The 27,824-nt window shown below is 37.4% G+C and overlaps 1 protein-coding gene across 1 annotated transcript in view; it reads right to left on the reverse strand.

Annotated features, from left to right (window-relative positions):
* The window catches only part of LOC117294634 (high-affinity choline transporter 1-like), a 62,989-nt gene that overhangs the window by 32,464 nt on the left and 2,701 nt on the right, over nucleotides 1–27,824 (reverse strand). Inside the window, exons 2-3 of the mRNA XM_033777135.1 lie at nucleotides 10,874–10,981; nucleotides 8,415–8,633 (exon numbers count right to left, since the gene is read on the reverse strand). Coding sequence (XP_033633026.1) covers nucleotides 8,415–8,580 — 166 coding nt within the window. The 5' untranslated portion in view covers nucleotides 8,581–8,633; nucleotides 10,874–10,981. The remainder of the gene's footprint in view (nucleotides 1–8,414; nucleotides 8,634–10,873; nucleotides 10,982–27,824) is intronic.

Below are 27,824 nucleotides of genomic sequence, written 5' to 3' on the forward strand. Positions count from 1 at the left end.
ACTTAAATGCATCCAATATTTGTGTATTATCTTCAACTGAAAACTAGAACATCTAAACTTTTTGGGGGTTGTTGCAGTACAAAGCTCTACATACTCCAAAAGTATTTGACAAGAGAATATCGTGTTCCAATTACTAGACACTATTCAGCACGCTTATTCAGAGTTTGCAGGTTCAAGTCCAACATTACAAGACACTATTCAGCACGCTTTATTCAGAGTTTGCAGGTTCAAGTCCAACATTACAAGACACTATTCAGCACGCTTATTCAGAGTTTGCAGGTTCAAGTCCAACATTACAAGACACTAGTCAGCACGCTTATTCAGAGTTTGCAGGTTCAAGGTTCAGAGTTTGCAGGTTCAAGACACTATTCAGCACGCTTTATTCAGAGTTTGCAGGTTCAAGTCCAACATTACGAGACACTATTCAGCACGCTTATTCAGAGTTTGCAGGTTCAACTCCAACATTACAAGACACTATTCAGCACGCTTATTCAGAGTTTGCAGGTTCAAGTCCAACATTACAAGACACTATTCAGCACGCTTTATTCAGAGTTTGCAGGTTCGAGTCCAACATTACAAGACACTATTCAGCACGCTTTATTCAGAGTTTGCAGGTTCAAGTCCAACATTACAAGACACTATTCAGCACGCTTTATTCAGAGTTTGCAGGTTCAAGTCCAACATTACAAGACACTATTCAGCACGCTTATTCAGAGTTTGCAGGTTCAAGTCCAACTCTTGTTAATTTTGTTTGTCGTGGAACTAATAATATTCAACATTTTCTCAGTCAGTTTACCCTTTTGGTTTGTTACACGATATTACAAAGTTATTACAAAATCAGAAAAAGAAGAAAATATGTCATTCACCTTAAAAACAAATCCAACCCCACATCAAAAGACCTTGGGGATATACCAGGAAGCGGAAATAAGAGTAACATTCAAGAAACACACAAACAAGAGGAAGTCACATAAAACAATGGGACTTCAATTAAGAACAAAAGGTAAGACCGTCGACCCTGAGTTGAAACCACAAGAAAATGAAAAACATATTACCAACAAACAATAGACCTTTATCATGGTGCAGCCATCTTGGTTTTCTCCCATTGATATCAATGTTTCCAAACCAAGGCTGGAAGAACAAAATAGCCTGGTTCCTATTTGCAAAATGATTATTAGCATTCATTATTGTTATTCGATACGAGGAACATGACTAAGATGGAGGCAGCATGACAAAGGTCCAAAAAAAATTATTTTACCTGAATAAAACAATCAAACAGTCTAAAGGAAATCCCAAAAATCAAGTTGAAAACCTTTCCCCTTCACAAACACAAGGGCCCAATTTCATAGAGCTGCTAAGCACAAAAATTTGCTTAGCATGAAATTTCTTCCTTGATAGAAACTGGATTGCCAACCAAGTTTTTATTTGTTGCATATTGCTCATTACTGGCGTTCCGCTGTTGTTTGCTTATCCTGAAAATCACGTGGAAATTTGGTTGGTAATCCTGTTTTTATCAAGGAAGAAATATCATGCTAAGCAAATTTTTGTGCTTAGCAGCTATATGAAATTGGGCCAAAATTGCAAGATTGTTCAATAACAGCAAAAGCGACTTGAGTGAATCTCAACTCCCATTGGGTGTACAGGTGTAAGTACTTAATAAGACATGAATGCAAACAAATAGTAGTGCATGTTTACATTAAGTATTATACCATTGTGTCACACTATTACCAACTCCCATTATGAAAGGGGCATTCAACCTTCAACTTTCTTCTTTATTCTAGAAATACCCCTCCCCCTGCTGTTTTAAGGCAACCAACTACTGTGATATTTAATCTAAATTGGCAGGTTGGTTTTGAATAAGAAGGTAGAACTAGCTGTTGCAAGCTGCTTTACCAACCAAAATGATCTATGGTAGATGCACAAAGTTTATTCATGGCCTTTCGTTTTGACCCTAGCAGAGTTTTTCTCAAAAGCTAAAGTGGTTGGTTTGTATATTAAGGTTGGTTTTGAGTATTAGGATTTGACTCATTGCACTTCTTCCATATGTTCCCACTTTAAGTGCATCAACGCAAAAGAGTAATCCTACCTTGAGGGTAAATTTTAGTTTTGCTGTAATGTTTCTCCACACTTGAATGTGATCAACCAAGCTGTCTTTTTTATTAAACTGGATGGTCTAGAAACGAAAATGTCATCCCCATTCTGCACTTTGTGATTTTCATTCCCTTTTGGAATATTTTGACATTATTTTCATTTCTGGTTCAGAGTGCCTTATCTCCATTCCTCAGCCCTTAAATAAACCCCACTGTATTATAAATGTTAATTGCAATTTTTATTTACATCATGGGTACCATCTTGATGTATTGATTAGTGAAAGAATAGTTCTTTAAACCTATTAATTATTTTATTAAGAGTAACTATAAATATAAATATGAATAGTACACTTGCGATTACAACCATGTGTTAAACATTCTCTACACCATGTAAAGCTTCAAAAACCATTAAATTCTATTGTTTAAATTTGACATTCATTAAATTTTTGATTTTTTTTTTTATTATTTACTTTTTAAAATTATTTTTTTATATTTCTTTTTAATTACTTTTTTTTTTTGGGTGGGTGGAGGGGGAATCAGAAGACGAAGTATGCATTGATGAAGAGCAAAACAAAATAAACTTTTAACGTTTCGGATACAATAACTGAAAAACGATGACTAGAGTAAGCTATAGTCGAAACGTTGAGACCAATTTAAGAACTGACTCCACGGTAGTACAGTTAATTTTGATCCTGTAAACTAAATTCATAAATACCTAAGACAGTTTATCCATTCTGATTGGTCGAGAGAGCATCACTAGGGGTTGTTTGAACGGATGATATAACACCAGTAAAAAGTGTTATAACATGGGCGTGACACGCAAGCTTGCACCAGCGCTTATAAGAATGTTTCTTCATTCCTATTGGTCGAGAGCAACGGCTGAAACAGTTGTGCCACATCACGCGATACGCGCGACGCGCACATCATCTCCTTATAAGGAGTTGTTTACCCGAGGGCTTTACCATTTCATAGCTAAAGGGGTGTTGTGTTGAAAGAAATCATTGAAGAATTATAATTTTTGCATTTATTTTACCTTTTGACCAAGAAGTGTTGATTTTTTTTGACCGAAAAGGTATTTATGACTGGGAATCAAAGTGTGTTAAATCAGTTTTCAACTAGTGGTTTAAACCCGCCGAGGCCTGGTTCTTGATAATTTACCTCGACTTCGTCTTGGTAAAATTATCAAGTCCAGGCTTTGGCGAGGTTTAAACCACTAGTTGAAAACCTCTTCACCACACATTTAATTCCCTTAGTAATAGTCCCAGCCTATCTTCTTTACCATCCGCCCTGGTAATAGTTAAAAGCAGGACAGTGAGAAGTCTCCCGGACACCCGAACATTCTACTCCGCGGTAGTAGAATAAAGAAAGAAAGTTCTCTAAGAACAAACTCTACCTGACAAGTAGATACACACAATGGTGTTACCGCAAACCAAATATATATTGATACCTCACCATGCAATTGCCTCAAATCCTATATATACATGTATGAATAAATACTATTCAATCAAGTCTTCCGACAAAACAAACTTGGAAGGGTTATAAACAGCCATACTATGCACACTTCCTTTTTGGACAAGTGTAAAAAAAGGAAAGAAACAATGCACTATCTGCAAAGACTAAAAGTCTATTTAGTGTCACTGGAAAAGCGGATCGATGAAAACCGACCTCCCATCATCCGATTACGACTGCTTTCTTCTCAAATTTGGTCCAAGCCAGACAGGTGTTACTTGAAGCCCAGTCAGCCAGCTTGCTGACGGTCACTACCCACCGGAAAGGGACGATTTAACTGACGACAGTCGAGGGAAATTTATGTGAGGAGATTGGTGTGGGGGGGGGGTGGCAGGAGTGGGAGGGGGAATTGACTTGGAGGGCGAAGCACGTGAAACAACTGCCCTATAAATTAGTACTGCTACATGTACCTACTACTGATTTAAAGGAACGTTACAGAAATGGTAAGAAACAAAAATCGTGAAGATCACAGACTTACATAAAACTTACATGGTCTTATGATGATGATATAAACATCCCTTGAAATATTTCTGTCTGAAATTTCATATTTGATGAGAAATATATTATCTAATTTCGCGTTAGGGGTTTATCGCTCGTGAGCGTTTTATTCATTTTTGTTTTGGCATTGATGCAATGCACAATTTTTAATTGTTTTTTTTCACTATTCTCTTGTGACCTAGACGGCCGATCGATCTCAAACTTCTACAGGTTTGTCAATTTATGTATATGGTGGATCACATAACGTGGTTACACTGCCAGCAACATTTTTGCTAGCACAACCAATTCTGTAATGTTCCTTTAACTGTTGACAGCTGAGGAAAATTTATGCGAGGAGAGTAGTACTGGGGTGGAAGGAGAGGGGTGTGTCTGAGGGGGGGGGAAGGTCAGCTGCTTGATTAGTCCTGCTACCTACTACTACTCATCAGCAAATGGATTCATCAATTAGGAAGATAGAGTTTCAAAGGTTGTAGGAACGGCTGCTAAAGAGTGACAAATATCGACTTGTATTCCAAGAATAGCCACCCACAAGGATGACAAGACTCGTCTGACAACCACAGGAAGAGCAATTATATTCGCTCACATACAAGTGCATTTGTCAATTTTACTATGATTTATCTAAAGCTACCTGATGTCTGAAGCCTTTCTCAAATTCAAATATTTTAGTGAGAAATTAACTCTTTCTCCATAAAGAGCAATTATAATTATTCTCTCACGTACAAGTGCAATTCTCAATTGTACTAAGATTTAAAAAAATTAAAACCCAAAACCAACAACAAAAACACTAAGACATAAATATATTCGATGAAGATATTTCTTGATTTCTTTCCCTTAAAAATTGTTCAGACTCGTTTGGTAATTGTCAAAGACCAGTATTAACCATACAATTTGAGTAATTTACCAAACATGTCCATAGCCTTTAAAGACACTGAACACTATTGATAATTGTCAAAGATCAGTCTTCTCACTTGGTGTACCTCAACATACGCATAAAATAATAACCCTGTGAAAATTTGAGCTCAATCGGTCGTCGAAGTTGCGAGATAATAATGAAAGAAAAAATACCCTTGTCACACGAAGTTCTCGAAAACTACGATACTTCAGAGGGAGCCGTTTCGCACAATGTTTTTTATTATCAACCTCTCCCATTACTCGTTACCAAGTAAGGTTTTATGCTAATAATTATTTTGAGTAATGACCAATAGTGTCCACTGCCTTTAAGAGCAACTCACATCAGTCAAGAAAAAAAAAGCGGGGAAAAAAACATGCACACTGAGTGAGAAGATGATGATAGTCCAGAACAAGCCAAGCTCTGTCATAGACTGGCCCATCTTGAAAACTTCCTCCCTGACACTCTGGTTCAGGTTTAATATGACTAATGGATTCCAAGTCGTGTCTTCTACACTCCAAATATTTATCAAAAAGACGGGACATGTTGAAGCAGTAAACCTACACTAATCACGGTAGATGTATAATTTGCGACGGCGCGAGGCAACCACAATTTTGCAAGGAGGGTGACATTGATTTTTTTAGAGGGGGAAGTCTTCATTAAAGCCACAGAGTGGTCAAAATATATCAAACTAACTTGAGGAAAATTAAATGTACTCTGTTTTGGTAAAAAAAAAAATCATTTTTGTTGTGTACACTTTTCCTCTTGCCTTGCAAACAAACATGTTTTTTTCAGCTTTCTAAACAAATTTCATGAAGCTGACAATCTTTCTCAGTGTAATTTACTTTTCTAATACTATGGTATTTTGTTTTTAAAGACACTGGACACAATTGGTAATTGTCAAAGACTAGTCTTCACAGTTGGTGTATCTCCACATATGCATAAAATAACAAACCTTTGAAAATTTCAGCTCAATCGGTCGTTGCGAGATATTAATGAATAAAAAAAACAGGTCTCAAAATCAAATTCGTGGAAAAATACTTCTTTCTTGAAAACTATGTCACTTCAGAGGGAGCTGTTTCTCACAATGTTTTATACCATCAACCTCTCCCCATTACTCGTAATCAAGAAAGGTTTTATGATAATAATTAATTTGAGTGATTACCAATAGTGTCCACTGCCTTTAACTAAGCAACATTCATAACACAAAAACTTCAATTAATCTATCAACAAACAGAAAAAACCTATGCCTGTGTGCACATCAGTCTTCTCTCTAGCTTTCTTTACTCTAGCTCTCTAAAATTCCGAATTTAGATTTACAGTATATTTATCAGAAACACATTTCAAGGCCCATTGGACCAAATCGTAATTTTCAACTGAACAAAAATCAAACGCAAGAGAAAATTTAAAGAATACAGGTCAAGGTAACGATACTTCACATCAATGTTTGTGAAAACTTTTGTAAAAATGAAATACACAGTATTGTACTTGAACAATGACCATTTGGTTGGTCAGTGAAATCATTTCAGAAGGACACGTTTTACACTTGTATGAATTCCAGGGGTATCTAGTGTTAGGACACAGAGAACGAATTTAGGTTGGGTTCAAATGCCCTGTAGAACAAATTCCCTGTCCAATATTTGTTAACAGAAAAAATACTGTTTGCACAGCACTGGCCGTCTCTTTATGTTGTCAATATCTTTGACCACACAGCAGAACAGTTGCATGGCTTCTGCCTAGCACCCCTGTATAAAATTATTGACAAAATAGAGAGACCACCAACTTACGGCTAGATAGCTCAGTTGGTAGAGTGCCAACACGTTAATCGTTGGTTGAAATCCCCAAATCGTTTCTATATTTAGTTAACTTTGAAAGGATCTACATGTATTATAGGCCCTTGGGTTTGAATAGGGAGTAAAGAGTGATAGGGTGTCTACACCTTCAGCTGTATCTGATTTAGTGGCTATGGCTTGATCGTCGTGGTAACATGTGTTGAAGAATAGGGGCTCCATAGCAACAGCCGTAGCCACAAAGTATGACATGGCCCCTATTTACATTTAATGTTAAAGCCATTGGACACTTTCGGTAAACAATGTTGTCCAAAGGCCCACACTTCGTGTATCCCAACTTTTATATAACAAATCAAACCTGTGAAAGTTTAGGCTCAATCGGTCATCAGAGTCCGGAGAAAGTAACGGGAAAACCCACCCTTGTTTCCGCACGTTTCGCCGTGTCATGACATGTGTTTAAAATAAATCCATAACTCTCGACAACGAGAATTGATAATTGTTTTAATGTTTTCTCAAAAAGAAAAGCATTTCATGGAATAATATTTCAAGAGAAGTCTTTCAACATGACCATCTGTACACCCTGTATGTTGTTTGTAAATCTGTGAACTTATATATTTTTTTCTGTTCCGAAAGTGTATAATGGCTTTAAAGGAACACGTTGCCTTGGATCAGACGTGTTGGTCTTCAAAAAGCGTTTCAAACCGTTTGTCATTAAATGAATATGGTTGGAAAGATGTTTTAAAATTAGAATAAAATGATCCACATAAGTATCACTAAAAAATGCACGGTTTTCATTTTACGTCGCGAACTAACCCGGTCGGCCATTTATGGGAGTCAAAAATTTGACTCCCATAAATGGCCGACCGTAGTACTCGACGAGGTAAAAAGAAAACCACGCAATTTCGAGGCATGTTTGTGTGGATCATTGTATTCTACTTTTACAACATCTTTCTAACCATAACGATTTTATAACAAACGGTTACAGAACGCTTTTCAAGGACCAACTCGACCGATCCAGGGCAACGTGTTCCTTTAACCTGTGTGTTAATAATTCTAAACATGTAACACCTGTGTCTCACGAGACCTTTTGTATCCTTCCAATGGATTACACTATGGGACCCATTTCATAGAGCTAATTTAAAAGCAGAAAATAATGCTTAACAGTTTTAAGCTCAGTATAAACATGGAGGTAGAAATAGAAAAGAGCAGGGAACCAGCCACAAACTGTACCCTGTTCTTGTTGGCATAATTTTGTTGTGCTTAGCTACAATGACTATTCTTTTCACTTGGTGTATCTCAACGTATGAACGAAATAACAAACCTGTGAAAATTTGAGCTCAAATGGTCATTGAAGTTGCGAGATAATAATGAAAGAAAAAACACCCTTGGGACACGAAGTTGTGTGCTTTTAGATGCTTAAAATTGGGGACCTCAAAATCTAATTCTCAGGCCTCAAAAATCAAATTCTAATATTTTAGTAAGAAATTACTTCTATCTCAAAAACTCTCCAAAGCTCTCCATTGCTCGTTAACAAGTTAGTTTTAATTCTAACAATTATTTCGAGTAATTCCCAACAGTGTCCAATGCCTTAAACGTCTCTATGCAATTGGGCCCTAACTATTTCTGAAACATTTCCCTTACCTGTCATGGTGAAGATGCCAACAAAGAGTCCAATGTTTCTACCAGCCAGCATGATCTCCTCCGGATCTTTAGATCCCTTGCTCTTACGGGCGGCCCATAGTCCAACACCCAGAATCAACAAGTAGAAGGCGATTATGGCAACCACCCCTCCCCAATGGACGGCCATCTTGGCTTCTTGGTGGAAGAAAGACTGCTCTCTCGCTTAGTCTAAAAGTTAGTCTGCAAGGGAAACAGTTGTGAAGGACTGCTCAGTCCACATACATGTACACGTATATACACTTATTTATAGCGCACTGCACAATAACCTCTCATTTGCTTTACCTTTAGTGCTCTCTTTATTGGGCCAATAACACCAGGGTAATCTTTCTGAGCTCCCTGGGAAGTATACAATAGGCTTTTTCAAACACAATATCAAACTCTACCCTCACAGGTACTGGGTGAATAGTGGCAGTTTATAGTAGTATAAAACGTCTTGCTCAAGGACACAAGTGGCTCAAGGACACAAGTGACACATGGACACCAGTGACACACGGACACCAGTGACACAAGGACACCAGTGACACAAGGACACCAGTGACACAAGGATAAAAGTGTTATGACCAGGACCCAATTTCATCCAATGGGGGTGGGGGGGGGGGGCAGAAGAGCCGTCTGCTTTACGTGAAAGAAAATATACTAAAATTGTTCATTAGGTAATTCCTGCAGGGCCCAATTTCATAAAGACTGTAAGCACAAAAACCTGCTTAGCACAGGAAAATCTTGCTCAGCAAAAAACAGGCTACCACTACCAGCCAACATTCCATTCAGTTTATGTTCCGACTGGTGCCCCACTCAATTTGAGTGTGCTCAGCAGAGAAGTTTGTCAGCAGAATTACCTGCTTACACCAGCCAACATTCCATTCAGTTTATGTTCCGACTGGTGCCCCACTCAATTTAAGTGTGCTCAGCAGAGAAGTTTGTCAGCAGAATTACCTGCTTACACCAGCCAACATTCCATTCAGTTTATGTTCCGACTGGTGCCCCACTCAATTTAAGTTTGCTCAGCAGAGAAGTTTGTCAGCAGTATTACCTGCTTAACAATTTTATGAAATTGGGCCCCAGGACTCAAACCCACATCCCAAAGACTTAATTAAAACACCAGAAAAGCAGAACTTGAATTAACTTTTACCCCCATAATTGCTTTTATCAACTTTCTGGCCAAGTACATTAAAGGATTTGGGTACTTTTTGTAACTCAATGTCCAGAGATTTACATTAAGATAATGATAGTAGAAAGGGTACCTTTCTTAACCAATTCTTATTGTTAGTTGCTGAGGTGCTGTAGTTTTTGAGAAATTAGTCAAACACGCTAAAATAATTTTCGTCTCATGATCACTGAGACAACAATTATTTTCATGACATTGTTTACTCATTTCTCAAAAACTACAGCACCTCAGCAAACAATATTTTCAGGGAAGCTTTCTACTGTCATTACCTTCAAACTGTATAAGTTTAGTGTAAATCTGTGGACATTGTATTTTTTGTCCCACAAAAAGTACATAGACCCTTTAAGAGAACAAGAAATTAGTTGCAGATTCACAAATTAATTGTTGCAGTTCTCTAATGAGCTCCTACTTTGAACAAATCGCGATATATGCATACTGCTGTTATTTATAACTCCACCAAATACATCTTAAAGGCAGTGGACACTATTGGTGATTGTCGAAGACTAGCCTTCACAGTTGGTGTATCTCAACATATGCATAAAATAACTAACCTGTGAAAATTTGAGCTCAATCGGTCATCAAAGTTGCGAGATAATAATGAAAGAAGAAAACACCCTAGTCACACGAAGTTGTGTGCGTTTAGATGGTTGATTTCAAACTTGAGGTCTCAAAATCAAATTCGTGGAAAATTACTTCTATCTCGAAAACTACTCCACTTCAGAGGGAGCCGTTTCTCACAATGTTTTATACTGCCAACCTCTCCCCATTACTCGTTACCAAGTGAGGTTTAATGCTAATAATTATTTTGAGTAATTACCAATAGTGTCCACTGCCTTTAAGCGCAATATGAGAATGACAATTTGCCAGATGTTGTGTGTATTCATTGAGTTGGATGGGTGCAGAATGCACAAATCTATATTAAGCAAACACCAGAAGTGACATTCATGTCTCACAAATGAGTCAATGCACTTGAGTGCCAAAAATCAATAGAAATTACAAAGTACAGTTCAAAGTAATTTATCACTGTATGAATATTATAATGCTTATAAAATCCATAACAGTCATGAAAAGGCCCATGATTTTGTTTTCCTCCAGGTAAAACATTAACAAACAAAACATAAATCCAGGCTGGAAAAGCAAATGTACATTTGAATACAGTTGGTTAAATTGGGTTTGAACTATTTCCCCACAATCCCTTGAATGATCTTCATATTATATGATTTATATTTGAACTAATGATACAATGTAATCTTACCCAGAACTGAGGTGATCCAATCAAAACAGGAAGCCCATTAAAGTCCTTGCCTGTCAAAGGAGTTGGTTTCGAGCCTCAAAACGTGACACAATTGTTTCCAGAGATACTCTGTAATTGAAGAAAAATACAAGTGTCTTTTAGAGGAAATTTTCATATCGCCAGTTTCTGAAGGTCTACACTGAAATTGAAGCTTTCTTGCCTGTGATAAATGTTGTCCCTTGCTCCAGGAAGTCCTAAAATATCACGTATCCTAAAAATAAAAATAAACATCACACAAAAACACTAGAGAAGAGCCTCATTTGAAGTGTGCTGATTTACAGTACAAAAGTTATTTGCCTCAAAAGAACAGTTGGATTTGAAACTTTGCATGGTGGAAATCCAACGGTTCTTTTCAGAACCACCCCAACTCATTTAGAGAAAGTCATTACATGGAGTTACCGCAAACTCTTCTATATTTCCTCAATAGAGTTGTGTCATCAATGAGAAATTCCTCATTAAACTCATTGGGATCCTTGCTTGAAGTGTCCTGATCTAGTGACCAGTTGTGTCTGGTGTTTTGCTTATATTAGCTTAATAGAACAGTTTTAAGGTTTTTTTATTATTATTTTTTTATCAAGAAGCTCAATTGAATGGGGTCCTGGGACCAGTTTATAGAAATGCTTAAAATAATAAACGTAGCTTAGCACAATCAAAATTATATTAACCAGAATGAGGTTATCAGCTAATAAACCGTTTAACAGGTACCATCTAATCTGCAACTGGTTTTCAGCTCATTTTTGCTAAGCAGAAACTTGTTAAGCATATTTTTGGCTACTTAAGCAGCTTGAATCGGTCTCAGGTGTATGGGATACATAGTATTACAGTAATACACTTTCAAAAAGTCCATCAAAAAGCTTTTCCACAGACAAATAAAAAGAACAAAATATCTCGATTTAAACATCAGCACCGTCGGATCGTAGACCTCAGTATCCCCAGCAGAGTCATTGCCACTAACTCGCTGTGTCTAAATTCATTAAATCTTTCCCTTGATCTACAGGGGTTTGGGGACTGCCACGCAGTTAATCGTCCGTAGCATTTGGAAAATTGGCTCCATTAATCTAGGTACGGCTGGCGCATTCATTAATTCAGTGGAAAGTTTGCAGTTAACAGTGGGTGATACAATAAGAAAATGCAATTTGCAATGGGGTGCTTTATGTGTAAATAAATTAGTAGTCAATTTATCTTTTTACAAATTTGACTGATTCGTTGATGGAAGGTATGCCATGTGGAAGAGAGAGTAGGAAATATGCAAATTATGTTTTTGTTCCTTATTTTGATAGTAGTTAGTTTTGCATCGGGATAAAGAATGCAATTTGATCTCAGCCTTATCCTGATACCCTGTATTAAGCACTGTATACTCAGTACTTTAAGCACAGTATACTTTCCCAGAGTTCTGTGGAATAAATTCCACAGGCAAAAACTAACATCTATGAATTCGTTGCGTTACCCGCTGCTAACACATTGGATTTAAACTGCCTCTGGTCTGTTGCCGATTGTTACTTGTCCATTTGTGATGCCATTACTTGTTTGTTTGTGTGTTGGGGGTTTCCATTTGTAATTGTGTTTCAGACTGTATCCTGTGTCCGCCATCGACAGAAATGAGAGATTAACCAACTTACTGTTCAGCAAACTACTACTTTTTGTAGGACAACAAACATAATTTCCACAGATTTACATTAAACTTTACAAAGTTTGAAGATAATGATTGTAGAAAGCTTCCCTGCAAATATTAATTTCTGAGGTGCTGCAGTTTTTGAGAAATGAGTAAAACAATGTCATGAAATTTTTTTTCGTCTCAGTGATCGTGAGATGAAAATTATTTTAGCATGTAAAAACTTATTTTCATGACACTGTCTTACTCATCTCTCAAAAACTACAGCACCTTAGCTACTCATATTTTAAGGAACACTTTCTACTATCATTAATTATCTTAAAACGGTGTAAGTTTAATGTAAAACTGTGACATTGTGTTTTGTGTTACAAAAAGTACCCAAATCCTTTAAGCCCTATGTTTTAATAAAATTTGCATCGGGATAAAGACTGGTTTTTGTTTGTTTTACCCTCACACATACACATTGTGTTAGTACTTTTTCAATAAATGTTAAATTTGCATCAGGGATAAAGAATGTTAATTTATGTTTAACCCCTTTACAAAGATGTGTTGTACACTCAGTACTTTCCCCCAGTTCATCATGACGGCCCATGTTATTGTCTTTCCATTATGCAAACGTCTTATTGATCTAGTACACTAAAAATACATTAAATTAAACGTGGTCCCATGCGGCCCATTTGGTCTTCCCCATAAAAAAAACTGGTTGGTGGCTTTGCTCGCTAACTCCTAAAGATGGCCATACACAGTGGTTGGGATGGTAAAAGCTACAACTCGTCTTTTGATACAGAATTAATTCTCATCGTCAGCACCTGGCAGTTTCACAGGAAGGAAACATTTGACACTGAATGGATGACAGCCATTGCTTCTCCGACCCCCAACACAAGGAGTGACAAGAAATAATCAATAGAGGCAGTTGCTACCATGTGCACCTACGCAAAAACACAAGGAGATCACAGTGCAGTTAATTGCTCAAATGGTCCACCAACATGTTTTCTTTTTGTCTGTTTTTGTTTTCACCGAACTCGGGAAAGTACAGTGCTAACCCACATCGGTGTAAGGATAATACAAAAATTCATAAATACCCCAGACAGTTTCGCTATTCCTGTTGATGGACAGCACATCAGAAGGGGTGTTAAACGGCTGATAAAGACCAGCTTTTATTTCCTTATTAATATTCTTAATCCCGATGCACAATCAAAATCTTTTAAATCATTGCTATACCAGCTGATAAAATATAGGCTTCAAACTGCCTCTAGCCACTGGGAAATCCCACTAGTCTAGTTGGTAAGACACTGCTCTAGAATTGCAAAGGTCATGGGTTCAAATCCCACCCAAGTAGTATGCCTTTGATTTTGTTAACTGAACCCACCAAAAACATACTTAGTGTACGGTGCTAACACACATCTGTGTAGGGTAAAACCAAAATTAACAACAAAATCACAGATTTCTGTAGATGTTGCAAGTGCCTATAATTGATGAAAGTGGTTTTGGATGAGGGGCCTTTCACAACAATCAACCTCCTCCAAACACCAGGGCAAAATTTCAAAAAGCAAAAAACTTGCTAAGCACAACAAAGTATTGCTTAACATAAACAGGTTACCAACCAAAATTCCAGTTTAAGGTCACATCGTGATGACTGGTGTCTGACTAACATTTTGCTAAGCAAAGAAATTTATCAATTAGTATTTTCTGCTTAACAGCTTATGAATTTGGGCCCAGGCCTTCACAAGGAGAGCTATACACTGCTCCCTTTTTTAAACACTGAGAAGACTTCTCTGCACTCAGTTCTCAGTACCAAATTTCACTCTTGCCTAATAAAGTTTACATAAAAACCGAGTTGATTATTGTAAAATCCGACTGTTAGGAAGGTTTAATTTTGCAGAGTCATATCGCTTGTGCTGGTTTGCAGGATTAGTTTGGTGGATTGCTATTCTTTGTTTCAAGTTCAAAGACAAATAAATGACAAATTGGTAGTTCTGCTGCATGAATAAAATTATATTTTTCCTTCAAAAAACAAATCCACTTCAAATTTTACAGAGTGCTCTCCTCGACCAAGGTCTGGGACAATGATGAAGTATCTTCAGCAAATTAAGACCTCAGACCTTGGAACTACATGTTTTATTGTTTATCCGAAGACCATTGAAAGAAAATAGAAGGAATTCCACATGCTGTGAAAAGCCAACATTGCTGTAAGTAGTTCAAGGCCACTTCTTAAATGAATTCAATCTAATGCGATTCCTGGAAAATAAAGCACACATTCTTTGTATTTTATCAAAATAGTTTTTAAATAAATCAAATTTAATATTGTGCTCTCTAACCCAACAGTGAACAAGGAGAAAAAATAAAGGCAAGGTTCTGAACGAATTTGGCAAATGGTTAGAAATGCATGCAAGTCAAAATTTATGAACTTGATTCCGAAGACAACAGACTACGGAAAAAGACCGAATACAAAGGCAAGTATAAATTATAAATGTGAAGTTATTTATGAAGTGAGAGCATTGGTAGAAGTTAATGACAAATGACAATTAAAAAAAAACAATTAACCTTAATAAGGTATTACCAACCACCATTTATCTAGACAAATGTGTACTTTTAAAAATGCAGAAATGTTTCTCAACATTTTAAGATTGTTTTGGGAAAAATTTATCGCTCCAGACTCATTGAAAGCTTTCAGATGTAAAATGTACAAATATAAAATGTTATTTTTTTTTATCTTTCCCTTAATCCCTTTCCCCTCTTTTTTTTTTATATAAATGGATGTATTTGTTTTACTCATTTTATGCCTCTGAAGAAGGTCTGGTTTTGATCAAAAGCTAAGTCCATCTACCCTACTCATCATAATATCAAATGTTAAAAATATACAAATATACAAACAATTAGATATATACAATCAAAATTCAGTATTAACAAAATGTGGTGGAAATGACATCCAGATCCCTGTAAAAGTAAAAAGTTCAATTATTTAACACACATTACGAGCGAAACCGCCTCGTAAGAACCCCTAAAAGCATCAGATCGGGTATTAATATAAAAGCAGACACAAAAATAACAATACTGAGTCATTGTTGACACAAACCTACTTGTATTCCACCGCTGTTTTTGCCGAGGCAGCCTTTCTAGTTTACCGACTCCTCCTATTCCCTCCTTAAATAATCATTGGCATGTCTTCAGGAGGAAATATGAATACCTTATTACACAGACATTTCTTGCGAGACAGAAAACCTGGCAGGCAGACGACTTGAAGAACGGTATCGCTGCTTTCCAAGGAGAGAGTGGGCCAGAGAACGAGGGCGAGAGAGAGAGAGAGTAGTAGACAAGGCAGAATTCAATTTTGTCAAGCCCCTTGGCCAACCACGTCAATATCTATTCCTACTTGACGTCACAGCAATTGCATCTCACTCCAACAAATTGATTTCCACGTTGGTGGAATATGACGAAGGATCCACTAATCAGCCACTAATGAATTACTGTGCCAATTGGTGATTCCGCCAATAACTTAATACACCGGGCAAGAAATGAACATTTCAGGGAATGGTGGTGGATGTTTATTGTTGACAGAAAAACCCCAAAACAGAGAAACCTTGAAGCAGGATAGTATCCTCTAACTAAATGACAGAGTATCAGGCGTGATATTTCATGGAGGCAACGAAGGCACTCCAGTAGAAACTTACAATTTCCTCATGGGTGCTCTTTATCAAAGAGTAAATGCCTTGGTGCCCTTACTCTTTCAAAAACGAAGCATACAGGCCTGGAGTATAGAATACTGCAAGGTGTCGATAACTCTCAAATGAGACGCTCTACACAAATTCTGCTAATCTAGCATGCCACCTGACACTATAGATCTTTGCAATCTGCAATCCAAAACTAATTGTACATTTAATATTGTAAAGTGATATTTATTGAAACGCTGCGTGAAAACTCAATTGGTTAACCCTAAATATTTGTTATGTGTACCCAAGCCATGCAAAGAACAAACCGGCAAAGTATCTTAAGCCCTGCGAATGCAAATGCGATACGAATGTTGACGTCACAAATTCGCAACAAATAACTCGCATGGGTTGAGCTTGTGTATATCACAGCAAAGACAAAGCTGTGACATCAAATTCACATTAAATTCGCATCGCATTTGCATTCTCAGGAAGTATGAGCCGGGCTTTTCAAAGTAACAGATATATTGCCCCCCCCCCCCCACCCACCAAAAAAGGAAGAAGACATCCAAATGAAAATATTGGATTTTACTAAACAGTGACTCTACTAACAAAAATCCATCTCATCTCTTTCCCTCCCCAGCTTTTTTTTTTTTTTTTTTGTACTGCATACAAAATGAGAAACATGGCCGTAAACCTTTCCTTGTATTCAATTGATCCGTCTGACTTCGTTGACGGATTATCGTGTGTCGGTTTCGTTTGGAAAAATCTCAGTAAATTATGGGGAAAAAAGGCTCTGGTGAGCCGTAATCCAATTACGGCCCGAGCGCCAGTATGATAATCCAAAGTTAAATTTAATCAACCAAGCAGTCAAGTACACCGGTCCATGCGCAAGGCTTCATCGGCTGCTAACAATATATGTAACCCATGGCGGGAAAATAAAAAAGTGCCAATCAATATGCACTATTAAAATGGATCGACATTTTAATAAAAAGCCCTTGATTTTGAAATTTTGAAACGTTTTAAGCCAATATTTTGGAAGAACTGATTTTGTAGCGGCTGTTTTAATAACTTGAGGTCTCGAAATCATCCATCTAAACGCACACAACTTCGTGTTACAAGGGTGTTTTTTCTTTCATCATTATCTCGCAACTTCGACGACCAATTGAGCTCAAATTTCCACAGGTTTGTTATTTCATGCATTTGTTGAGATACACTACGTGAGAAGACCGGTCTTTGACAATTACCAATAGTGTCCACTGCCTTTCAAAGCACTGTAACACAAAAGAGACTACATACATTTATACCTCATGCTCAGCAAAATATTTCAACCGAACAAAGATATTGACAAAATAGAGACATCGTCAACATAGGGCTAGATAGCTCAGTTGGTAGAGTGCCCGCACATTAATCCAAAGATTGTTGGTTCGAGTCCCACTCTAGTCCATTTTTTCTTTATTGACCCCCCAAGTAAAAACATTTCTGATGAGCAGGAAATCTTGCCTTTTAGTCAGAGAGTTCCATCCCCAAAAAACATCTGTCAACCAATTATTGTTTGTAGTTCTGGCAGAACTTTGTGCTAGATATAAATTTTTCCGAAAGAAAGGAAATGTAAAAGAGCCCCCCCCCCCGAAAATGGCTCAGATTGTTTCACTGGGTCCCTTAGGCGGGCCAAGCAAAGCTCACCACCTGTTTTGAAAAAGCAGTAATCAGTATCCTAGGCAAATTCAATTTATGTTTTATTATTTATTTTTGAACTAAATATTTCTTTAAATAATATAACAAACAGATGGTGGTCATAAAATTATTACTAATAACGGCTCAGTAACTAACTTTAACAAAAGCAACACATTTCTAAGGAATATTTTGAGTGAACCAATTAGTATATTCTTCAAATATTTTTCAAAATATCCACAGATTTACATTAAACTTACAGGGTTTGAAGATAATGATAGTGGAAAGCTTCCCTTCAAATATTACTATTTCATTGGAAAAATTTCATATCGCAAACTAAATTTTCTCAGTAAAAATTTTTCAACAGAAAACACCAAAAAACAAAACAAACTAGTGTTTAGAAATTGGGAATTCTTTTAGGTAGTCATTGGAAAAATTTCATATCTGGCCATAAGCTTTGCTTTGACCTCTTTAAGTGAATGGAAGTAGATCAAACCTTGCGATCGTTTGTGGAACCTATGGGCATTTTGTTACAAGCCGGTTGCGGCCGCTATGGATAACTCAAAGGAAATTAGATTTATTGGATTAAAATAAAAATGATCAAATTAAATAGGTGAGTATTTGAGACTAACGCAAAGTCATCCATTTTAGCATATTTTGAAATTTTCCTACACTCAACTTGGGCGCAATTTCAAAAAATTCTGAAAAAATGGAGGAAATATGTCCACGCCGGAAGAGTAACTCTTTTTAGGAAAACACATTCTGAGAAGCGTTTCTCACATTATGTCTACACAGGAACAGCACTGCACAGGAAGAATAATCTGTAAATGTAATACACAATCTGTGCAACAGTACTGTCACTAATGCTTCACGGATTCAAATTTTGGGGATGAAAACTTAGATATTTATACTAAAATTAAGTGAAATGGATCACAAAATGCTTTATAAAAACTATCCAAAGCTGATGTACTTCCTTCCACCAACTAAGTTTTCAAATTTTAAGACTGATTACCAAACGAATACCTTCCCTTAAGAAATACTTCATTTTCAAGGCACTGGACAACTTTGGTTATTGTCAAGGACCAGTACTCCCACTCGGTAAATCCCAAAATATGCATAAAATAACAAATCCAAGACAGTTTGGACTCAATTTGTCATCAAAGTTGGAAGAGAATTAAACAAAAGAAAAAAACATCCTCGTCACACAAATTTGTGCGCTTTTAGAAGCATAAAGAACATTAAACTACTTTAGACCTGAAGTCTTTTAATATTTGAGTAAGAATTTTCTAATTTCTTAAAAACTATGTTACTCCAGTCTCACGATGGAGCCGTTTCTCATAATGTTTTATACTGTCAACAGCTCTCCAATTGCTCATTACCAAACGGGTTTTGATACTAATAATTATTTTCAGTATCTACCACAGGCCTGGAATTCCACGCAGGCCACGGCCTCCGTTGCCCTGGTCTTGGCCTTGGTGCCCCTTCAAAAGTTTCCCATGACTTTAAGATTTTCCAATGGAAGTGCCCATTGCAAAATGAAAATGGCCTTGCCCTCTCCAAGATGAAATTCTCGGCCTGCTACGAATAGTGTTGACAATTGACATTAACTGTGTGCCTTACAACATCAATGTTTTCTTTATAGAAGTTTAGTTATGGGGCAGTTTCATCACTTCTCAATTATTTTGATTAATAACCACTAGTGTCCAGTGCCTTTAACGTGGTGTTTTCTTCATAGCAGTTCAGTTAAGTCATGGGGCAGTTTCATCCCTTCTCCATACAATAACACATTGTGTGCCGTGTTTCCATCCATACATGTACTTGTACTGTATCTCTACACTGATCAGAATCTATTTCTCAACCAATCCCAATGTGAAAACTTCTGTGTTAATTTTTTTAAAGGGAAGGTACATGTTTGGTAATTACTCAAAACAAATAATAACTTAAAAACTGACTTGGTCTTCCTATCTGAAAGCACACAAATTCGTCCAACAAGGGTGTTTTTTCTTTCATCATTTTCTCGCAACTTCTATGACCAATTGAGCTCAAATTTCCAAAGGCTGGTTATTTTATGCTTATGTCATGTATGTTGGGACACACCAAGTGAGAAGACTGGTCTTTGACAATTACCAAACGTGTTCAGTGCCTTTTAAAACCACTGTGTAAAACCACTGCGTACTAAGCAAGAAAAACGAATTAATCAATTTCCATGTGCCTTAAAGACAAACATCCATAAAAAATCAATCTCGATGGATGGATGATTGATGAACCTGGCTTTAATTAAATTTATGTGAACAGATGGTTAGGCTACTCGTAGTTTGTGGTAGTGAATAGATCCTTCACTGGTGGTGTGTGCGTACACACACTTGAGCTACATCTTGGGGCTAATTTTAGGTGGGTGGTGGTTACACCAACGCGCGTATTTGTAGTGCAGCGATATGTTTTTTTGCCTCCGAGCAAAAGGAGGTTACCAGCCCGTATCGCATGTCATGTTTACTGTATTTGGCTGGTTCTCTGTTCACCAATTCGTTCGTCAACAGTTTCTCGCATGATTAAACTGTCGGCAGTTATAAGTGTAAAATGTACCTGAAAATCTAATTGCTAACTAATAATGACGCTGCCTGATCCCAAATCGTTTTCAATTTGCAATCAAAAACTAATTGCAAATTAGACACAATGCTATTAACAGTGGCAATACAAGTTCGTTAACTTCAGCGCATGATGGTAAAGAAAAATGAACATGCTCACAGGAAATGCTTTACAACCACTTCATGTTGGATGACGTGTTTTCCTGCCAAACTTTTTCAAACTGAATTAAAGACACTGGACACTATTGGTAATTGTCAAAGAACAGTCTTCTCACTTGGTGTATCTCAACATGTGCACAAAATAATAAACCTGTGAAAATTTGAGCTCATTTGGTGGTGGAAGTTGCGAGATATGATGATAGAAAATACTTTGTCACACTAAGTTGTGCGCTTTCAGATGCTTAAAGGCACCTGGAAATAGATTTTTTTTTCTTCAAACATTAGAGTATATGTTCCTGAACAATAAAATAATTTTTTTTTAGTAATTGTTTTTGACGATTTATATGTTTAACAAATTAAATAAAGTTGTGTAGGGGGTGACTCCGCCTACCCTTTTGTGACGTCAATCGAGGAAGACTTTGCCTCGATCGAACATCGAACACACGTACGTGCAAGTACATTCAAGTCCTAGTCGTGAGTTTGTACGTTTTGAAAAAGTTTTTTTTCTTGCATTTTTCCGGCAATGTCGACCAGGTGTATTGCTGCTGGATGCAGCAAAACAACTAAAGATGGTGGCAGTTTGCCAGGTTGTCCGGTCCGACGTCTTTTCCAGCGCTGTGCGGCAAACACTTCCAGCCGTCGTGCCTCGAGAATCCGGAATACACTACAAATTTTGTCATGAAGAGAAAAGTTCTTTTCTAAAACATGACTTTCCCAATAATTTTTCCAGCTAGTGGTGAAGTCGAAGAAGGTACATGAAAGACGTAACGAACCTAAAGGAGCATTTGCCTAACGTGAAAAAAATCAGGTATTGTTTCAACTTTGAGGGCATGTTTTTAGCTTGCGCCGAGCGTCACTATGCTGTGTTGGCACTGCATGCGATTCATCGCACCTCGATTGACGTCACGAACAGCGCCCTCTCGGGTCGGGCTTTTTTTCAAATTTGTAAGTAACATGGAAACTAATTTTTGGAAACCTTAGTTAATTGTTTATTCATATTTAGTCTTGCTCAAGGCAGTCGCATTATTTGCTCCGAAAAGATGCCGCTGTAAACCATAGAGAAAGGATGTGTAAACCCACCCGTATACCCTCTGCGTGGTGCGTGCAATCACACCGCATGACCCACCCGTATACACACTGTCACATTGTACGACTACTGTGCACATAAGTCATCCGCACTCGTACCACTAACCGCATGCAGAGGCCGTCAGGCCGACAGTGGAAAAAAAATGGGGGGGCTCTCGGATATGCTAGTATGCAGCCCATGAATATGTATATCTTTCGTCAGACCTATCAGACAACACAGGATGTGAGGCAAATGAATTATTCATTTTGACGTCCAATCACGCACTTCCCTTATCACGACCTTTGGACCCTATAGGGCGTCCGTGGTGGTGGTGTGTGATGTAAACATGTCTCGTCTTTCGCGGGCATTATGGTAATGAGCTGACCGTGGGAACTCTTCGTTTATTATAGTAATGAGGTCAGTGGCTTCAACACAGACCCTACAAGGCTGTCAGCCTAATGGCCGACGCATGCGGATAGTGTACGGGGGCATCATGTCGTGCGATGTTACGCACAGTGAATACGGGTGATTTTTTATACAGCGCCAGTCTTTTTCGGAGTGAATAATTTGACTGCCTTGATTCATATTCAACTCATCAAAACACATATTTTAAGTGACAAAAGCTTTATTTTGACAAAATACCACTTCCAGGTGATTTCGAGACCCCAAATTCTAAATCTGAGGTCTCGAAATCAAATTCGTGGAAAATTACTTCTTTCTCAAAAACTACGTTATTTCAGAGGGAGCCGTTTCTCACAATGTTTTATACTATCAACCTCTCCCCATTACTCGTCACCAAGAAAGGTTTTATGCTAATAATTATTTTGAGTAATTACCAATAGTGTCCACTGCCTTTAAGGTGGATGTTTACGAATGCATGGAACAACTTCAAAGCGTACATTTTAGGTTGCGGTCTCTGTTTAGTGGCTGATGCTCACAGACAATCCATTGTATGCACAGGCAAATCTATCTACAATATGCTTGGTTTCCACTGTACAAAAAGGACAAAGGGTACTGGAATTCAAGCTCAAAATCTCCCTTAAGTTGATTCAGACCTTCATCCTTTTGTTGCACAAGCAAGGATTACAAGAGCAAGCGTTTCATATGGGAGGCAGATCCGAGATCCCAGTGTCAAACAAGACTCTCTTAATGTAAAAGAGTGAACATTTCACTCTCTTGTCCGAGTCGCGTCAGTTTCGCTCTGTTGAGACTAAAAGTCAATCTGTGTCACTCTTATTGTGTGAAACTGGAACAAACTTCATTCTAAATTGAGTTGAAATGAAAGCACCTGTCTTTCACTCCAAAAAGAGTTGTCCGGCACATGGCTCTTTGCAAGAGTGGTATGGCTGACAAAACAAGAGGGTTTTCACTCTTTTACATTAAGAGCGTACCATGGCTGATTAGGTGCCGTGACTAACGGTCAAGGTTCTGGCCTTCAAATGTACTTGAGTACTCTTGGTAAGAAATATTGTTTCCTGAAAGAGAACGACAAATCCAGGTGCCTTTTTATGCTAGAACATTTGTTGTCTTTACAATATACAGTCAGAATTTGACTGTGATATTGATCATCTATCACATGTACCAGGCCTACAAATAACCCACAGCGCCCACAGCAATTGCCAATGTTGCTGGGGTTTCCTTTGCAAAGTTCCAATGCAAATTTACATTTTCTTCATAGAGTGCCCCTAAACCTAACCCGAGGAAAATGGCTGTGCCCTTCAAGAGTGGAGTTCAACGCCTGCTAAATAAAGATTCTAATGGGAAGTTCAGAGAAATAACACCACGGAGAGGCAATGTAATGATTTTCTGAATAGAATTGTTTAGCAACCTTTAGTAGACTAGTCAAAGCACATTGTTTTACTCATTCTTAGACCAGGAAGATTAAAGTTGATACTAAATTTCCCCTTGCCCTGTAGTACATCACTATACCAAAAACTTTGGGTCAATGTTAAACCATTGCATGTTTGTATCCCCGGGGTGTTGTGTTAGTTGCTTTTGCAATCACAAGTCCACCATGCTAAGAAGTCAATATTTAATTGCATTGTAAACATCTCAACATACCAGAGTTGCACAAAACCACTTTAACAACCTGTTAGCTGAACAGAAGGTAAACACATAAAAGAGTTTGCATTATAAAATAGCCTTCAATGCATCCACACATTTCTAAATACACCTGGACTTTGATTTTAAGCATACGTACCATTGACCCCCACCCACACCTTGTAAATTGAAGGAATTGAACTGAATGGACAGAATGGTCACCAAAAGAAAGAATTTTAAAAGACCTACCCGCGCCCCCCCCCCCCCCCCACGCTTCAGTAAATTTGAAGGAAATGCATTCACAAGCGAAATGATAATATACATGTTTCCTATAGGGGGGGGGGGCCTAAGGGGTTTGTTGTACGTAAAGAAATTGGACACTATTGGTAATTGTCAGAGACCAGTCTTCTCACTAGGTGTATCTCAACTTTGAAGTTGCCAGATAACTATAAAAGAAAAAAACACCCTTGGGTGACTTGAAGCTGTGTGCTTTCAGATTTTGAAACCTCAAATTCTAAATCTCAGGTCTGTTGAAAAATACTTCTTTCTCAAAAACTACTTCACTTCAGAGAGAGTTGTTTCTCACAACGTTTTATAATATTATCAACCTCTCCCCATTACTTGTTACCAAGTAAGGTTTTGAGCTAATAATTATTTTGAGTAATTACCAATAGTTTTCACTGCCTTTAATTTTTAGTGAGGAAAATTAATGCAATAAGAGTCTGAAGAATTGTTAACAATCAAGGATTTGAGCCATTGCATGGCGAGGTTCACCACACATAGGCATGATAAATTGGGGAGGTAGTGCTTTCTGCTCTACCGGCATCAGATTGATGATACCCAAGCCTACATCCGTATGGACTGTAAAAGGGGTAACCCCCTGTTTCAGCCCTAGGAGTAGCATTTAAACAAAAAATAAATAACATCTACTCCGCCGTAGTAGAACACAGAAAGACAAACTCTACCTGGCAAGTAGATCCACCACACAGGGTGTGACCGCAAAAACCAAATAATATTAATTGTAAACAAGCAATAGAAAATAAATCGGCCGAACACGTCAATAACAGAAACTATATGTCAAGGCCAAAAATACATCCAACTACACATTCTCAGGTCTCATCAAGGTAGCAAAAACTGCTTTGGCCTACATATGTTTTGTACTTCCACTTCTCAACTTGCCCTGTGGTCTGCCAAAAACAGAAAATACTTATCAACAATGCTCATATTTTTACCTTGTCAGGAGTGAATAATAATTTGTAAAAGTTATTTTGATTGTGTGTATGCAAATTTCATTTAAAGGAAATTACAGAATCTGTTTTTGCTAACAAAACAGTTGCTGGCAGTGTAAGCACTTTATGTAATCCACCATACATAAACTGACAAACCTGTGCAAGTTTGAAATCGATTGGCGATCTGGGTCACGAGAGAAAAGAGAAAACCTATTACAAATTTTGCATTGCATCGATGCCAAAATAAAAATGAATAAACGCTCACTGAGCGATTAAACTCCAAATGCGAAGTTAGGTTATTTGATTTCTCATCAGATATGACATTTCAGGCAGAAATATTTCAAGGGATGTTTTCAACTATCATCATCATAAGACCGTGTAAGTTTTATGTAAATCTGTGATCTTCACAATTTTTGTGTCATACCAATTCTGTAACGTTCCTTTAACCACTAGTTGCCATCGATACTTAAAGCCATTGGACACATTCGGTAAACAGTAATGCCTAAGGCCCAAACTTCGTGTATCACAACTTATACATAAAATAACAAACCTGTGAAAATTTAGGCTCAATCGGTCATCGAAGTCGGGAGAAAATAACGGGAAAACCCACCCTTGTTTCAGCACGTTTCGCCTTGTCATGACATGTGTTTAAAATAAATCCGTAATTCTCGATATCGAGAATTGAAAATTGTTTTAATGTTTAATGGAATAATATTTCAAGAGAAGTCTTTCACCATCACCTTCTGTAAAACCTTTAAGTTATTTGTAAATTTGTGAGTTTTTTTTTTTTGTTCTGAAAGTGTACAATGGCTTTAATATCAGAAAGATTGACAATCTACAATTGAATGATACGGTGTGGGAGTGGACAGTCGATATTAGCTCCCCAAGGTGTTGGACATTGACAAACTATTTCCTTCAAGGCGAATCTGACGGAACTAGATTGTCAACTTACCCTACCACGAGGGAGCTATTATCGACTGTCCGCCTTCAATAAAAACCATAATGTTTTACTATACCTCATACATATTCAGTGACAGTTGCGTCTTTATTAAATCCACAACGTTCTCTAGTTGGGTGAGGCATTACTGAACTTTGCTAAAATGTGGACTGACTTTGACATGTGTTGCCATGGAATTTTTACTATAGGGTCATTCCGTGTCAAATCACCCAATGGGTTAAACCCTACCTTCTTCAAATTGGCTCAAATTTGGTTTATGGGGTAATCGTGGCTCAACAAGCTCAAATTTCAAATTTCAGATCCATCCGATAAACTGTTTTCCCGCTACGGCATGCTCTTTCTCGTTGATTTCGGTCAAAATGCGCCTGACCTCTGACATTCAAACGACCACAAATCGGTAACCTTTGGGTCAAATTGGTTGAAATTGGTGTCTTTGGAAAGGAAATTGTGTAAGCTTTCCAAATATGTCTTCTTTTTTGTAGGATTATGTTTAGGTATGATAACCTTTTGACCTTGAATTTGACCTTGTGGATCATGTGACGTGGCGACGAACTTCGGTGAAAATTTACCCTTATACGTTTTCTACACAATATAGAAAAATTAGAAATACAATAGTTTTGACTTGCCTTCAGGCTCCACGCAAGGTTGCCCTACTTGCCTATTCCTATGCAAATCATTGAAAAAACATATAAATCTAATGTCCTCCCACAGACAACTCACAACAAATTCCTTGCTAAGAATCCTTCTCAGAATTCTCCTTATATAATATGGATATTACTAAAGTCAATCAAATGATTGGTGCCAGTAACACTGAGTTTTACAGGTCTTCTCTTAATAATTCTAACAAAATATAATTTTTTCAAGACTGTGGATTCTCTGCTTTTAACAAAAACAAACAAAATTCTCGATGTGATTCTTCCCAGGTTCTTGCAAATTACCTTGAAATGTTTTTCATAAATAAGGTGGATAATATTTGCACTGCGCTTAATGGACACAGGGCTAGCCTAATCAAGACTGCCATACAGTGACTCTACTGTGAAGGCAAAAAGGGTTGCACTATTACTATTTTCTGACTTTGAACCAAGATCAGAGGAAGTTGTTAGTAAAAGAGGTTTTGCTAGTAAATCCCTAAGACACACTTTTGTTCCCACTGTCCTTGGTCTCAATCAGTCACCTCACAAAATCTATATTTAGCCTTTGAGAAATATTTAACAAGATCAAAACATCAGGACATTTAAAGACAAAAGATACCTTTCACTTGTGGAACCATTTTGACTGTTTTAATCATGTGAATGTAACTTTTATACACTAAAACTAACCTGTGAAAATTTCATTTTGAGATATTGCTGGGAAAAAACAGGGTGCTTACGTCCAAGCAATTTGAACGACACAATGTGAGAACAGTTTCAAGTTTTCATGCATGAAACTCACATTTAACTTTTTTTTATCACTTTTAAAAAACCAGTCTTTGGAAGAGAATCGTTTCTCAAATTGCTTCTCACCAGGTAAATATTTATGGGCATTTATTTTAGGAGTCATCACCAACAGTGTATAAAATCATCATCATCCTTCCTTTAAAGGCAGTGGACACTATTGGTAATTACTCAAAATAATTATTAGCATAAAACCTTTCTTGGTAATGAGTAATGGGGAGAGGTTGGTAGTATAAAATATTGTGAGAATAGACTCCCTCTGAAGTGCCATAGATTTTGAGAAAGAAGTAATTTTCCACGAATTTGATTTCGAGACCTCAAGTTTAGAACTTGAGGTCTCGAAATCAACCATCTGAACGCACACAACTTCGTGTGACAAGGGTGTTTTCTTCTTTCATTCTTATCTCGCAACTTTGATGACCGATTGAGCTCAAATTTTCACAGGTTTGTTATTTTATGCATATATGTTGAGAAGACAGGTCTTTGACAATTACCAATAGTGTCCAATG

This window comes from Asterias rubens, chromosome 9 (genome assembly GCF_902459465.1).
Source record: "Asterias rubens chromosome 9, eAstRub1.3, whole genome shotgun sequence".
Taxonomy (NCBI): Eukaryota; Metazoa; Echinodermata; class Asteroidea; order Forcipulatida; family Asteriidae; genus Asterias; species Asterias rubens.